This window comes from Pogona vitticeps, chromosome 7 (assembly GCF_051106095.1).
Source record: "Pogona vitticeps strain Pit_001003342236 chromosome 7, PviZW2.1, whole genome shotgun sequence".
In the NCBI taxonomy this organism is placed as follows: Eukaryota; Metazoa; Chordata; class Lepidosauria; order Squamata; family Agamidae; genus Pogona; species Pogona vitticeps.
This window is the reverse complement of record NC_135789.1, coordinates 23,814,444-23,830,537: the sequence shown is the minus strand read 5'-3', so window position 1 is coordinate 23,830,537 and position 16,094 is coordinate 23,814,444. Positions and strand designations below refer to the sequence as shown.

General features: G+C 47.8%; 1 protein-coding gene across 1 annotated transcript; it reads right to left on the bottom strand.

Annotated features, from left to right (window-relative positions):
- Nucleotides 1-818: 818 nt before the first annotated feature.
- GAS2L2 (growth arrest specific 2 like 2) lies at nucleotides 819-12,414 on the bottom strand. The gene is made up of 6 exons (XM_072978319.2): nucleotides 11,435-12,414; nucleotides 10,075-10,313; nucleotides 8,860-8,967; nucleotides 7,950-8,046; nucleotides 5,301-5,595; nucleotides 819-4,127 (listed from the first exon to the last, which is right to left on the bottom strand). The coding sequence occupies exons 1-6, from the start codon at nucleotides 11,790-11,792 to the stop codon at nucleotides 2,354-2,356; spliced, it is 2,871 nt and encodes a 956-aa protein (XP_072834420.2). The 5' UTR covers nucleotides 11,793-12,414; the 3' UTR covers nucleotides 819-2,353.
- Between the last annotated feature and the right edge of the window lie 3,680 nt (nucleotides 12,415-16,094).

Here is a 16,094-nt window from a genome sequence, read left to right as displayed (position 1 = left end):
TTTAAAAAAATCGAGAAAAAGGGATTTCCATGATGTATTTACCAGAACTGGCCACCAGAGGCAGCCAGAGATCATGTTATGTATTGTTTTGTTGAAGAATACATAGCATGGTCTCTGGCTCCCTCGGGTGGCCGGTTCTGGTAAGACATGGTGAAAATACTTTCTCATTTTTTTCCCTTTTACCATGTTATGGTACTACCATGTTTCCCCGAAAATAAGTCAGGGTCTTATATTAATTTCTGCTCCAAAAAACGCATTAGGGCTTATTTTCAGCGGATTTTTTTATTTTTATGTACAATCATCTACATTGATTCCAATGCAGTCTTGTCATCTTCTTCTGGTTGCTGCACAAGGGTAGAGGGTGGGGGTTTCCACTTAACCGGGGCTTATTTGGGGGGGTAGGGCTTATATTACGAGCACCCTGAAAAATCATACTGGGGCTTATTTTCAGGTTAGGTCTAATTTTAGGGAAATGGTATCATCCATCGTTTTCAGCATCCATGGGGCGAGTGGGGATTGGAACCAATTTCTGTGGATATAGGGGCCCTGCTGTATTGTAAGAGTTTGTCCTTTTTAAGCCTCATATTGTTTCTTCTAACACATAAGTTGCCTTGAGACCTCTTGAGGACAAAGGCAGGGTGTAAATATTTTAAATAAAGAAGCAATAAACAAACAATAGTCCCGGATAAGTATGCCATGATTATTTCTTTGTCAGGGCATAAATCCCAAGACCAAATCCAGAACAGCTATATACCCCACCTCTGTAACAACCCTTTCACCCATCCCAAGATGTCATCAGGAGACTTTTTAAAAAATACTTGCAATATAAAAAGTGTTTATTCCATATACAGAAGATCTTCCCCGCATACAAACATGAAAAAAAAATTATCTGAATCGTCATAACAGGCAAAGAAAATAATCAACAAATATACAACTATCTGGGCAACCTTTTGTTGTTGCTACAAAATGCAGATTTAGGAATCAACAGCACCAAAGAAAGAAGAGGTTGCATCTGCACTATATATGTAAAGAGCACCTTGGTCCCGCCTTGACTGTCGTGGGTCCAACTTCAAGGGTTCTGCTGGCTTCCTATGAGAAGGCTATTGGCAAAGAATCTTAAGGCTGCCACCAACCTACGAACCCTAGGACTCCATAGGACCGTTTGACAGGTTTTGGCAACCTGAAGAAATTGTTGAATGCAATTCTATAAGTAATATCAGGATCAGAGCTACAAAGAGATGTGTAACTAAAGGCAATACAGCTGAGCTGATGAATACAGCTGAGTAAGGACCAACATGATTGGTGAAACCTAGAATAAAGCTAGGAGAGCTAGCATTCACACTTTGTTGGTTGTGGGGTTGGTTGTTGGTGATATATGCTGTGTCGGAGTGCTGAAGAAAATTGCTGTATTGGAAGAATTGCTGTTGCTGGAGAAGATCCTGAGAGAAGCCTATCTCCGTGCTTACTGGGAGAGGAACTTGTGGCTTCAGGACTACTCAAACTGGTAACAAACTCTGGACTATTTACCAAAGGACTGTACCTGTGATTTATCCATTGTAACTGCTGGACTGCTGTGTATGACCGAGGACTGTATGACCAAGAGTAAAGCTGTGTATATATGAAAATTACTGTAAATAATACAAGTTATACTTCTGACAACACTACAAGTGGCCTGCTGTGTTCATCTCAGGGAAGTTTGTCTACCAATAGCGCCCCCTGGTGTACCCTGGAAACGCCGCGCCTCTGTCACCGTTAAAGTGCTGTCAAACCGGTATCCTTACGTAGAGCAGAGACACTTCCGATAACTCACATGGAACCTTGAGAACTTGAGGTTTAATTTCTGAAAAGGTTTCTAGACCTCATGATTACAGGCCAAGGACTCGTGACCAGTTTCCCCCAGGGGATCAAGCAGATGAAGACGTTTAAGGAGAAGGTGTCTCCTTAACTCCTGTATTGCAGAATTTCAGGCGCACTCCCCCCCCCCCTGCAATTTGAGACTGAGACACACACACCCTGAAATTTGGGGCTGAGGCACCCTTCCATTCCAGCCCCATAAGCTGCCCCGACCCTGGATACAACACATCACGAGTTAGCACAAACCAGCAAACACACAATGCAAATAATATCTGGAACAGATCCTTTTCATAGAGGCTGAGGTTGATGGCTTTAGAGTAGTGCTCCCGAAAGCTTTCTTCTCCAGATGTTCTTGGACTACAATGCCCAGAAATCCTGGCCAGCCCAGCTAAGGAGGGAGGCTTCTAGGAGTTGCAGTCCAGGAACACCTGGGGGTCCCCCACAATCAGGAAGCACCATTCATGTTCAAAGACCATGAAGAACATCATTTCTGGAACCGTCACACCCAGGATTCCTCGTCGTCTGACACTCCAGCTTCCTCCTCGGCCGTGGTCCTCTCCTCACAGTGTGTGGAAGAGACCTCATTTTGCCCTTCAGCACTAGAGTTCAAAGTTTCCTTTTCTCTCGGCTTAGCCAGGCTCTTGGGGGGAGGTTTAGGCTGGCTTTTGAGGCTGGAGGTCCTTCGGAGATGCCTGTAGGCCACCGGGGTAGGGATCTTTGAAGGCTTCTTCTCTGGCCGGTGGTCTCTGCGTGGTCGAATCTTAGGACGCAGCTTGAGCTTGTAAATGGACGGAACGCGCTCTGGTTTCTTCAGCGACCGCCTGGGTTTACTTGGGAGCAGTTCCACGCTTTCTAGAGTGGCAAAACTCTCTGCGGAACTGGTGGCCGTACTCAATGTGGCTTGAGTGGCATCACCATTTGGTTCGCCTTCATCCATCGAAGGAGATGGCTTGTCCTCTCCTGTTTGGGGGGACCCTTGCTTCTCCTCACGAGGAGGGTCTCTTTCCAGAACCTTTTTTGGCATGGATTTTCCACCCTCCAGAGAGGAACTCGGTGTGGGCAGAAGTCCTTCCCTCCCCACGTGGTCCTGGTGGAGGGCCATGGAGAGCTCTCGAATGACAGCCTCATAGCATGGTCCTGCAGGGTGCCATTTTGTCTCACTTTCAGGGACATAGACACCACTCCGAGGGACACCTTCCCTGTAATCCAAGACCTTTGTGGCGTTTGACCAAAAGGGGAGGGATGGTGTAGACAACCTTCGGTCATTACAGTCTAAGGCAGCCGTGCCTCTTCGTGAGTCACGGTCCATTCTAAACCCTCTCAACTGGCTCTCTTTGGAAAGGTGGTTCTCATCCTCGCCGTCTTCCAACTCCTTGATGTTGGCCATGATTTCTTCCTCCAGACTCCTATACAGAGCCTGTTCTTCAGCCACGTTAATAGGCAATGGAGTGTAGACACGTTCCTTCTCTACTGGAGGCTCCTTGATGTCTCCATGGCCGCTTTGATCATTCTCACAAGGGCTATGCGGAGCACCTCTTTGATCAAGGTTTGTCTGGACATTCTTCCTTTGATGTTCTAGGTTTACCTGGTTGAGTCCAACCCAGGATCTCTCAGGAAATCCATTGCTTGCCTTTCCCTCTTCCTTCTGAGGACTAGCCCCACCCTTGAGCACCCCAACTTGGGTCATAAGGCCCCCTCCATTTCTCGCTTCGTAGTTTTTGCTGGGGGTGGGAGGCCTGGAGAACGTCAGCCTGACCTTGGCTGAACCCTTTGCACTGCTCTCCTCTTTTTGAACAGAGTGCATCTGTTTCACTGGGGAAAAAGATCTCCCTGCTTTGGGGGCCTTTCTCAATCCCTCAGTAGGAACCCCTTCTTGATGGGCCACTGAGCTGTGGCCACTGGTTGGGACCTCCCGAGTCTGCTGAACATTAGAATGAGTTGGAGTTGATGGACGAAGCTTTAGCATTTGCTGGAATCCAGAGGCCAAAGATGCCCCGGCCTTTTGGCCAGGAGTTCCAGGGGATGTGGCATTCTCTGGTTTTTTAATCTGAGAAGCAGCCGTCATCTGGATACTCCTTGCCGTTCTCCCAGGTCGTAGCTCTGGGACACCTTTTGAGCCGAGCAAGTGGTTCTCCATGTTTCCATTCTGCTGAGAGGAGAAGGACCCACAGAACATCCCTCTTCTACTCTGTGTCAAGAAGGTCTGCTTGGATCCGGGCCTGTCGTCAGCAGCTGAAGACCTCCTCAAGGGAGTCGCCGACTGTTCCTTCCCCCTGAAACGGAAAGAAGAAGTGAGCATGAAAACACAAACACACAACAAATCCCGCAGAACAACAGCCTCGGTTTACACAAACCTGTTCTTCCCCAGCCTGGTGCCATCTGGGCCTATTGGAATGCCACTCCCATTATCCACACAGCCAGCATGGTTAATGGGAGCTGTAGTCCAACATAAAGGCACCAGAATTGAGAAGGTGGATTTAACCCAGGGTCCCTGATAGGACAGAAAGCTTTCTTGCAATGATCAGGATTGAATTTATTTGGGGTTTTGATGTCCCATCACATGAGCAGGAGGGTTGGACTCGATGGCCTCATAGGACTTTTCCAATTCAATTATTCTATGATTTTAGGCTTGCTCTGACTTGACATGGAGTCATCACTTGCCCCATGAAAGCACAGCATCTTTGACCTTGGGACATCTCTTTTGGGAAGACTTAAACCGGTAGCTCTGGTTGAGTAAGGGATTACCATACTCGCGAAGGCTGTCGACTAGGTGGAACATGTTCAGAAGAGGATGATTCAAAGGAGTAAAACTAGCCTTATGAGGACCAGTCAAGGGAAGAGAAGATGTAGAGATGCAGACATAGTCATCTTTAAATTTCTGGAGGGAGCAAGCTGCTCCCGAGAGCAGGACAAGAACCAATGATTTCAACTGAAAAGAAGGGAGATTTGGACTAAACATTAGGAGGAAATTCCTGGCAGTAGAAGCTGGTTGATAGTGGAATGGGCTACCGTGCAAGGTGGTCGACCCTCCTCCATTGAAGAGTTTGCAACCAACCTCTCCAAGATGTTTTCACCTTCTGGATGTCCCGCAGCAGTCGGACGTTGGATCCGATGGAGAACCGGATCTTGTCCAACCCTAGAGTTCCATGATTCAACGCAAGGGGCTCCATGCATCTTGAACATTAAGTTGAGAGAACCCCAGCTGGTTCAGGATGAAACTCAAGGTCCATCTGGTCAACCCAGCAGAGAAGCTCATAAGCCAAGAATGAACCGCCTTCCATGCTTGTTGTTCCCAATTGCTGACATCCAGAGGGTGCCACATCCAAAAAAAAAAACCTGTCAATTTTTGGCCCCCAGATATTCGTGTGGAGTAGTGTTTACAGCCTTGGGCTACCACTTTGGAGAGCTGGGTTCTAATCTGGGTTCTAGAATTATTTTCTGCTCACCTGGGTTCAGAGGGATCTCGGAGGTTGCACTGGCCCTCCATCTTCCTCCTGCTGTTGCTGCTATTCTGGTTGGGCCCCTGGGATGATGGGACTTTCCTCCCCATGCTGACGCTGTGGGGTACGTAGGTCCTCCACTCCACCAGGGGCAACGGACTTTGGGACCGCCGCACGATGATAGCCGGCTGAGGCTTGGAGGGGTGATCCGTCCCGGGCGTTAAGCGAGTCGTGATCTCATGCTGGACCTGAGTAGCTTGCGTCTTCTGAGAACCCGCCATCTTCAAGGCCTGCTTGTGAGCTAAAGAAAAGATCAGGGGGAACAAACATGACCAAGAGACTTGTGCCACTCTGAAGGCTTACACACTTTGGAATGCAATAAGCTTTCACAGAATAAAGTCACTCTCAGTTCAGAACCAAGCAAAAGATGGCCCTATTTCAGGTAGATTGTGTGGCCTTCCAGTTTTCCTGGGTGGGGGGAAGGAGTAAATTGCCTTTTTCGAGGCCTCAAGAAATGGTAATCCCTCTTTAAAATAAAGTAGGACTCTGTGGCATCAGTATCCGCTGATTCGCTTGTCCACTGCTTGAAAACACTAAATAAAAATCCCCATAAATAGGTAAGGTAAAGGTTCCCCTTGACATTGAGTCAGCCGTGTCCGACTGTAGGACGCGGTGCTCATCCCTGTCTCCAAGCCATAGAGCCAGCGTTTGCCCTTAGACAGTTTCCGCGGTCACGTGGCCAGCGCGACTAGACATGGAACACCGTGACCTTCCCACCGAGGTGGTACCTATTTATCGACTCGCATTTTGCCATGCTTTCGAACGGCTAGGTTGGCAGGAACTGGGACAAGCGATGGGAGCTCACTCCATCGCGTGGATTCGATCTTACGATGGCTGGTCTTCCGACCTTGCAGCCCAGAGGCTTCTGAAGTTTAACCCGCAGCGCCACCCACATCCCTTGTATATCAATAGGTATTGATACACATTCCCAGGGTGTCATCACCAGAACGTACCACGAGAGGGAGACAGAGAGCATGTAATGAATCATGTTCAATCCCTCTGCATTTTTTCACCATCCCTGGGGGAAGTTGGACCCGATCCCTCACTGATATCACAGCCCTCCTGTATACATCTCGCCCACAACATTTTTAGCAAGAGTCAAGATCATTAGGTACATAACAATATACGTTTAGAATAATGGAACAACATCAACAGCAAGTTCATAACGATATACATTCATAATAAGTTCATAATAATAGATATTTATAATAATAATCATGCATATATTTATTTTTAAAATAATGGGGGTGACATGATGATAGAAAAAAATAAGTGTGTTCGTAATCATAATCATTTTATATCTATAAATAGACTAAAATTGGAGGTGGCATTTTGTTGTGATCCCAACTTTTCTCCAGCGAGTTCAAGGCAGTGTCATGGGTACACACACACACACACACACACACACACACACACACACACACACACACACACACACACACACACACACACACACACACACACACACACACACACACACACACACACACACACACACACACACACACACACACACACACACAGAGAGAGAGAGAGAGAGAGAGAGAAAGAGAGAGAGAGCACAATGTCCCTGTGAGGTAGGCCTGGCTGACATGGTGTGGCTGGCTGAAGGAAACATAGGGAGTATTGTAGCTGGAAAGGGATTTGAACCCAGGTCCCCTGAGTGTAACCACTACCTGCTCCAACTATTAGATCACTCTCGGCTTCCTTTGCCAGTCCCTGGAAGCGTAGAGATTCATGTAAACGGCATTTACTCCTGGACAAATCCTGACCCAGGAACACTCATGGCAGGGCTGAGCTGCCCCCTAGTGGAGAGTAGCTCCCGTGGCAACAGATCAGCATCTCGTTTGTTGTTTTGGGTTGTTGCCTAACTGGGATAATAACTAGGTCTTGTGGTGCAGAGCTTCAACTGCAGGACTGCAGTCAAGATTCTGCTCAGGACCTGAGTGCGATCCTGGCAGGCTCAAGTGGTCGGCTCAAGGTTCACTCCGCCTTCCGTCTTTCCGAGGTCAGGAAAATGAGTACCCAACTGAGGGGGCAACGGGCAGCCTGCATGATTCAATGGAAAAGCGCCCAGAAAGCGGTTGAAGTGCTATGGAGTAGTAGACAAGGAGCACACTTTGTTTTTCATTCGTTTTATACAGTTCAGGTTCTAGTCCTCATTGAACCATGATACCTACTAAGCAATCAAGGGCCTATCTATCTATCTATCTGTCTATCTGTCTCTCTGTCTCTCTGTCTCTGTCTCTGTCCGTCCATCCGCCCGCCCGCCCGCCCGTCCGTCCGCCCACCCACCCACTTACCCATCTCTCTCTCTCTCTATATCCGTCCGTCTATCTATCTACCTATCTACCTACCTATCTACCTATCTACCTACCTATCTACCTACCTATCTACCTTCCTTCCTTCCTTCCTTCCTTCAAGGGTTCTTGTGTAAAACCCTTAGGGGAGAAGAAAGGAAACCATTATCATTGCCTTGAGCTGGCTGGAGGAAAGGCAGAACATAATCAATTGATCAATCAATATTGGTATTTTAAAAAAAGAGACCTGCTGGCAGGACAGTGCAACATGTGGAAGAAGGAAGGAGGGACCTACATAACGACGTGCACCGGCAGGGGTCGTGTTTATCCAGATAATTCTCCAAGGTATCCCAGCCGCCACCCACGCGGACCATCACGTGTTTCCGCAGGATCTGAAGCAAGCAAAACATGCAGGTAAAACATCATTTAGAACCTGCCCACCCACCCCCCCAAAGGTACTCTTTCTTTCCAGCTGTCCATTCCATTGCGTTTCCTTTTTCTTCCTCTTCCCTCCTCCCCCCTTTTCCTTTTGTGCTGTGACGTCCAGATTGTAAGCTTGCAGCCAGGGCAACATTTCTGACTCCCGATCTTTGGAATCCGTTCTTTCTCCAGCCGAAGACGGGAGATAAAAATATTTCATACAAAGACAGGCCTAATTAATGCTTTTCACCTATACCTGAAGAATATGCGCACCCACTTTGTGTACTAATTCATTTATTGATGTACGGGCTGCCCTTCTATGCAAGATTCTAGAACGTAGAACAATTTAAAACAAAAGGAAAAAAATTATGTAGGACCCCTGTATCTGCAAGATTCTTTATCCATGGTTTCACTTCTCTGCAGTCTGAAGAATATTAAAAATATTAAAAGAAAAACATCCTGGGAAAAAAGTTCACATGTTTTACCAGAACTGGTCACTAGAGCGAGCTAGAGACCACACTATGAATTCTTGTTGTTGAAGAATACCTACCATGCATACTAGTGGCCAGTTCTGGAAATGCATGTAAAAATACTTTTTCTGGATTTATTTATTTTTTTACCATGGTATGTATAGCGTTCACTATTATCCACAGTTTCCCACATCCACAGAAGGGTATTGGAACCAATCACGTGCAGATACAGAGGTCCTACTACAAATATAAGAAAATGATTAGTTCTTCACAAGAGAGATTCTCTCCCCCCACCACAAAAAAAGGCTGACTCACCCGAACAAATATGAGTGTATTGGAATCACCCACACGGTATTTCCCCTCTGACACTTTGGTCATGGAGAATTGGACCGGACATGTGCAGCGGCTGACGAAGTGCTGAACCTTAAGGAGAAAGAAACAAGGGAACAGCAGTTGTAGAAACATTAATCCATGGCCAGATCCCTGGCTTTTCCACCCTAAAAATGGGCAGCTGTCAATAATAACCATATAGATAAAAACCAAAGGCTGCTATCCTGTTGCTTAAGCACAGAGCAGAAGAGAAATTATGTAAAACTCACTCCCTTGCTGGCAAACTATTTTGAATTCCTGGTAAAAATTCTTTTTGCTGAGTAGAAGTGCAGAGAGCCACAGAGGAGAATACCAACAAATTCCTTGGATAGTCCACCCTTTCTCGTTAATTGGCACTCAGTAACTCATTCTGATACATTTGTAGGAGGAATAATTAAAATTACAGTGGTGAACACATCAACAGCAAACTAACAACCTGGTTGCCGCAGACGAAAGAGAGGGAATAGGACACTCGGCAGGGAGGCGGGGCTTTCTTTGCATTCAGAGGCAGGGAAGGAATGATTGGTTAGTGCAGGAGAGATTGACAGACACCACAGGAAGGACAACTGCATCATTTCCCTTCCACTCTGCGGTTTAGGCAAACAGGATGGCTAGTCGTCGGCTGAAATCCTGTCGTGCAGTTACGCAAATTTTGGAGGCAAATTGCCGAACATTAAGAAAAATGCCTCAGCACGATGTATTGCATGCCGAGTTGACTCAGCATGCCACTGCTAATGTCTAAAGAGAGTTCTTAGCTTTTAGTGCCAATTGGCCAGAAAGAATTAACACTGTTTGCGTAACCGAACAAGAAGATTCGGGCCATTTTCTTGATCCGAAGCATTACACCAAAATAAGTGAGTTGCGAAAAGGATGAAAATGGAGAGCCAGCGTTGTGCCCCAACCAGACAGTACCAATACTGGGGTATCAACGTACAGGAAATTGTACACTCTTTATAATGCGGAGAGCTAGAATTCTTCGACCACATAACTTTAACAAATATGGGGAAAAGGTGAAGGGAGTCCAAAAACAGGGCCTTTGGGGTTATAAAATTACTCTGGGACATTGAGGGGTTCCCCTCAGCCCCAGGTTGCCTGGCCCGGTTCAAAGATTCCAGTCTTCCCCCATCAAGTTCGTCTCCCCACCCGGAACGGTGTCTGTACCATCTGGTCTAGGTTCTTGAAGTCCGGCGCCTTCCTCTGAGGCTTGGGCAGGGGTGTCTCTTCCGGCGGCAGCTTCAGTTCCTCGCGGATCTCGTCCTCAATCTCTTCCTCCATCTGGATGAGGATGGGGGCCTGCATGCCGAAGCGGGAGGCTCGGCGTGCCACCTCCAGGAGGCACAAGACGAAGTTCTTCTCGTTTTTACGCAAAACCAGGTCATCCGTCTCGAACATCAAGACATCTGAAATAGAACCGGGGGGAGGGAGGGAAGAGCCACTAAGAGATGTTGTGCCTTTTGGACTACAAAGCTCATTATCCGCCTCTCTGGAAGGCCAGCAGCCTCTTTACCAAGGAGGAAGTGAGGAAGGAGATGAAAAGAAGGGAAACTATAGACAGGGAAGTGTGTTCACTTGGACATCCGTGATTTCTCTTCTCATGAAAGCGAGAAGCACGGCCAGCCTCCCTTTCCAACGGTGAAGCATTTGGAAGGGGATCAGAAAACCAGTGCAAGGGAATCAGATGCATTCTAACAGTCAAGGAATCGGACACGCTAGCTATAATGTGCAGAGGAGAAAAGCAACAGCACCATGTCTCTTGCAACAAATATATACAGTTAGTGAGATCCCGACAGCTGGGGAGATTTTTTTGCAAGCCTCTGAAGTTAAGAGTGAGAAAGAATGAAAGTCAGGAACTGAGAAGGTCTTCTTCCCTGCATTTTTTTCAGTTTGGACTTTCTGGGCCTCTTTCTTTTTTTCTGATGTTTTCCTTTACTTCACATCATTTTGTACATGGATGTTGCAATAAATACAATGCATGGGAAGGCAGGCAGACAGAAAGGAAGTGTTGGCAGTGGAATATCTGTCTCTGTTTCATCCAGCATAGTAAAAATAAAAAAAATAAGAGTTATCTCTTCTTAAAGAGTCGTAGGTCTACATGAGCTACCGTGGTCGATAGACATCCAGGAACACAGATTACAACCCACAAAAGCTCACGCTAAAATAGATGGGTTCCTCTCTAATGGGACACAGCTCTTTTATAGTACAAGCCCTGTATCCACATTTCCAAGCCCTCCTGCAAATGCTGAAAAATTTGAATTATATATAGCAAAAGCAAGAGAGAGTGCGAGCAAGCATGATCTTTGGCTCCCTCTTGTGGCCTGTTCTGGAAATGACATAGTCATAGTCTTGCTCCCTCTGGTGGCCCATTCTGGTAAGTTCATCTTTAGAAATATATAGTCTAAAGATGAACTTTAGGATTTTCTTTTAATATTTTGCGACCACGGGTAAGTGAATCAGCGGATACTGATTCCGCGGATCAGGGAGTCCTAGTGTATGCTTTTTACTTTGCTTCACTCCCCTGTACCTTGAATGGCCATCTCCTGACGGCACCACTGAATGAAGTTGGAGACATTATCTCGGGCTTGGAAGGTCCCCGGCTGAGCAAAGTCGTTGCAGGTCACTCCGTGCGTGGGGAGTTGGATCGCGTGGGATAACCCGGGGTACTCCTGGCTGAGGTCTCGCGCCAGCTGGGTGATGGTGTTGGCATGGTGGCAAAGCAAGACTCCGGTCTCCAGGACATCCAGGAAGGACTCCACCTGGATGTTCAGATGGTAAAGGTCCTTCAACCACTCTGCCAGGTCCTCCTTCATGGCGTAGAGGTACTGCTCGCTGGTCCTGTACGGGCGGATGCTTTTCATGCTCGTCTCCTGGCTCCCCAACATCTTCTCCTAAGGTCCCGAGTTCCAAATCTGCTGGTCTGCTTTCCCAGTGTCCTCAACCCATTCCCAACCCTCTACAGCTTCAGAAATTCACGCCAACTCAATCTTTGCAAGTAAAAACAAATTGATCACACGTGCAGTCCATAACCTGTTCTCCAAAAAAAGCCCCTGAATCCGTTAATTCCTTGAGAGAACAGTGAGAAGAAAATAAACCTGTGGGATTTCTAATCGCTGGGCCAAGATGTTTGATTCCTCCGTTCCTTGACAAAATAAACCACAAATCGTTCCCTCCCCCCAATCCACCCACAATTTTGTGTGGAAATCTTACAAAAATTTCAGGTAATCAGAAAGAGACTTTCAAAAAAAAAAAACCAACAAGGAAGAATTAAGAGCACCTTTCAGTTCTGGCTGCTTGAAACAATTCCTAGGGCTCAATTTTTTTTAAAAAAGTGGGATTTTTCTTCTTCTGGGTACCTGGATTCAGGACTGTATTAGAAAAATAGGCACAGATCACCAAAGCATGGAGTCAACCGGTCCTCGTCTTAAGCAGCAAGATCGAAGGGTGTGTCTTCCATCTCATGACCTCCTTGGTCCCAGGGATCTTCTCAGGATCTTCTCTGTGTCCTTCTCCATCACGCCAGGGACCAGCTCCTTGAAAGAATGTTTTCCTTTGGAATCTTTCTCTCTTTCTTTGGAAGGAAGGTCAAGATGAAGCATTTTGTTCTCCATCCTCCGTCCTGGAAACCCGCTCTTTCATTCCCGACTCAAAGCAAGGAGCTTCGGGAGGTCTTTCCACCTCACCCCGTGGTGACTTTTCAGGACGTTCTTGGGCTCCACAGCTGCAGGATCCGAGGGACTCCCCTTGCTGAAATGGGGCCTGGATTTTCTGTGTTGTGTTGTGCTTCCTTATTCACCGGCCCTGTTCTCCTTGGCGACAGGCGCCCTCGACAAAACACTCCCCGGCAGATCGGATGTCGGGCACCCGCCTCCTTTCGTCCCTCAAAGAACCACACTCCCTGTGAGGCTGTGCAGAGAGGAAATACTAACCCGATCAGCTGGAGGGAGTGGAGAACCCCCTTGATGGTATAGGCCAGCCACGGTGTTACTGGGCAGGGTGTAATATGCTGGCCCTGGGTCTTCTTTCAGCGTGGAGCCTGGGGCAAAGGAGGAGAAGCAGAGAGACCCTCAGGAGGGGGGGTGGGACAGGAGGGCTAACCCCGGCTACCTGCTCCCTGTACGCCGAGTCCTTTTCCCCAAGAGGGAAGGAAGCCCAAGCCCCCTCCCTGGGCTGAAGGTGGCCGGCCGGAGGGTGTCCAGGTCTGACATACCAGGAACCCACCCCTTGCAACCTCGCTCCCCCCCCACAAATTGCAGGGGACACCCAGGGAGCCTCCCCTTCTCAGCCGCCCACCTGCCTTTGGCTTTCCCAGCCCTTACAAAATTGGGGTTCCCGTCCTGCAAAGGTTTGGGCCGGCTGAGGTGCTCTCTCCTCCAGCAGGAGGCCAGGGGTGGTGGAAAGGGCCTCTGCCCCCCAACCGGGGTTGAGCGCTCCGACCCCCTCCCTTTCCTCACCTGGTTTTACGAGGGGCTCCAATCCATGGGCTCCTCCTCATCATAGATGGAAGGAGCCCAATCCATAGCCTCCTCGTCCTCGGTGGACGGGCTCCACTCCATTTCTTCAGCTGTCAGAGAAAGAAGTGTACGCATTCTATCAGTGGAAACTTGACTGGATAAGTGACCGCCCTTTGGCGATCGTTTGGGTCCATGGGATCCTTCCACCCCCCCATTCCAGGCTCCCAGGATAGGGACCGTGGATCACGAGGGGGCCCAATGAGTGTGGGGTCTGCCAGTGTGGGGTGGGGGCCCCCACTTGGCCCATTCCCACTCGGGCACCGACACACATGCGTGCCCCCTCCACCCTCGCCCATGGGGCGGCCAAAGGCAGAGAAGGTCCCAGACCAAGCCTCTAGGGCGCCCCACAGCCCCCCCTCCGGAACGACAGGGGAGGGAGCCCAGAGCCTTACAGGGCACCCATCCTGGTTGGGCAGGGAACCCACCGAGGCAGGGCCCGAGGAGGCACCCACCGGGAGACCCACTGCCTCCACCTGCCCCACGGCCCAGGCGGAGGGAGACCACCCCTGACCCCCCTGCCCAAGGCCGTACCTGGAGGAACAGATGGGGCCTGGCTGGAGACGCTGAAATAGGCCAGATGGATTGGGGCCTGAGATATGGGGGCAGGAGGGATCGGGGCAAAAAAGGCTGGGGCAGGAGGGATCGGGGCAACAAAGGCTGGGGCAGGAGGGATCGGGGCCTGACGGGCACGGGAAGAACAGAGCGGGGCCAGAGGGGCAGGGGGAGGAAGGAGAGGGGCAGGAGGGATCGGGGCAGGAGAACCAAAGGGAGGAGGAGGCGCCTCCAGGCAACGCTGCAACCTGTGGGAGAAAACAAGACCCTCAGTGAGCCAGAGGGCAAGTAAAGCCGGAGGGTCCCGTTTCCCGTTTTACAAAGGGAAATTGGAGGATCAATTTGGCAGGGGAGATTTTGTCTCTTGTCCCTAAACAGTCGCCAGAACTTAGAAGAGTTTTTCTGTTTTGCAACTAAAATTATTTCCTCCCATAGGGAATGAGTGTATTCTTTTTTTCTTTTGATAAATTAGATGTTTGTATGCTGCTTTTTGAATCCCAAGCTTCTGTTGGATTTCCTGTCTTTGTTTGTTGTTTGATTTTTTTAAACAGGTAATAGAAAGCTGTAAGGGCTTTTCTTGCTCCTTGACAATCTTTATCAAACCAGGGTTTGGACTTCCTAAAGGATGTGAATGGGTGGTCTTTAGGTTCAGTTAAATTTATTTTTAATTCCTGTATTAAACTACAGTGGGGTCTTGACTTGAGAACTTAATCCGTATTGGAAGGCGGTTCTCAAGTCAAAACGTTCTCAGGTCAAATCTGCATTTCCCATAGGAATGCATTGAAAACCATTTGATCCGTATCTGCTCTTTTCCGTCCATAGAAACTAATGGGAAGCTGCTATTCCGCCTTTGACCAGATATTTTGTTTCTTTTTTTTCTTAGGTCAAGAAAGGTTCAGGGAAGGCAGGGAAAATACAGTCCAGGCAGTACAGTACCAGGCAGTCCGAAGACTGTCTCCCAATCCACTCTCTAAACGCTGGGAGGAGTGAGGAAGCAGACAGGCACCCTTTTCACTGGTCAACAGTTAACTGAAAGTTCAAATTTTGTACTTTCCCTGCCTCCCACATGGTTTTTTTCCAGTTCTTAACTCAAATCTAAGTATGTAAGTCAAGTCAATATTTTCCTATGAGAGTGGTTCTTAAGTCAAAATGTTCTTAACTCGAGCCATTCTTAAGTCAAGCCCCCACTGTATTATAGATCTTAATGGGGTCAATCTGTATATTATGATCCCGCTCTTCACATTTATGAATACTGTGATCTTTGACCTCTGTTATTTCTCTAAACCTGGATTGAATTTGTGCGGACCATCTCACTCTATGACTTAATACTTGTGGGCCTTCATAAGAAGGCTGATCAGTCATAATTTGGGTTGTAAACGAGAATTTAGCCTGAAGCAGTAGGGGGAAATGGTCACTCTCTAAGTAGGGTAACACCTGGAAGCTGGTTATGAGTGGGATTAGAGAGGCACAAACTAGCATATAATCAATAGTACTAGATCCTTGGCCTGACATATAGGTGAACTCCTTTCAAAAGGTACAGATCCAATTTGGTGGCTACTTTGGCCAGATACAATCCTGCAAGGTTTGAGGTTAAAAAGCCTTGGGGAAGGGAGAAATTTATAAGAGTTATCCGGATCATTAAAAAACTCCTTGTACTCAAATTCAAGTCTGGCATCATCAGAGCCAAGACGTGCATTAATCTCCTAGAAGTATCACCTTTGCTTTTGGGTGATCTACTAATAGGTTTGCTACATATATCTCTAGAGAATTCCAGGCTTCGGTTATTTGTTGTTTTAATGTGAATGGGGGAATATATACGTACATTTATTAAAATTAGACTATCTTCCCCACTTTTCAGAACTACAGTGGTGCCCCGCATAGCGACGATAATCTGTGCAGCAAAAATCGCTGCAAAGCGATTTTGTCGCTATGCGGTTTTTAAAAGCCCATAGGAATGCATTGAAATCCCTTCAATGTCTTCCTATGGGCTTAAAACTCACCTTTAAGCGAAAATCCTCCATACAGCAGCCATTTTCGCTGCCCGGTAACCAAGGAATTCGGGCGAAAACACAGCGGGTGGCCATTTTTTTAACCCAGCAGCCATTTTGGAACTGCCGATCA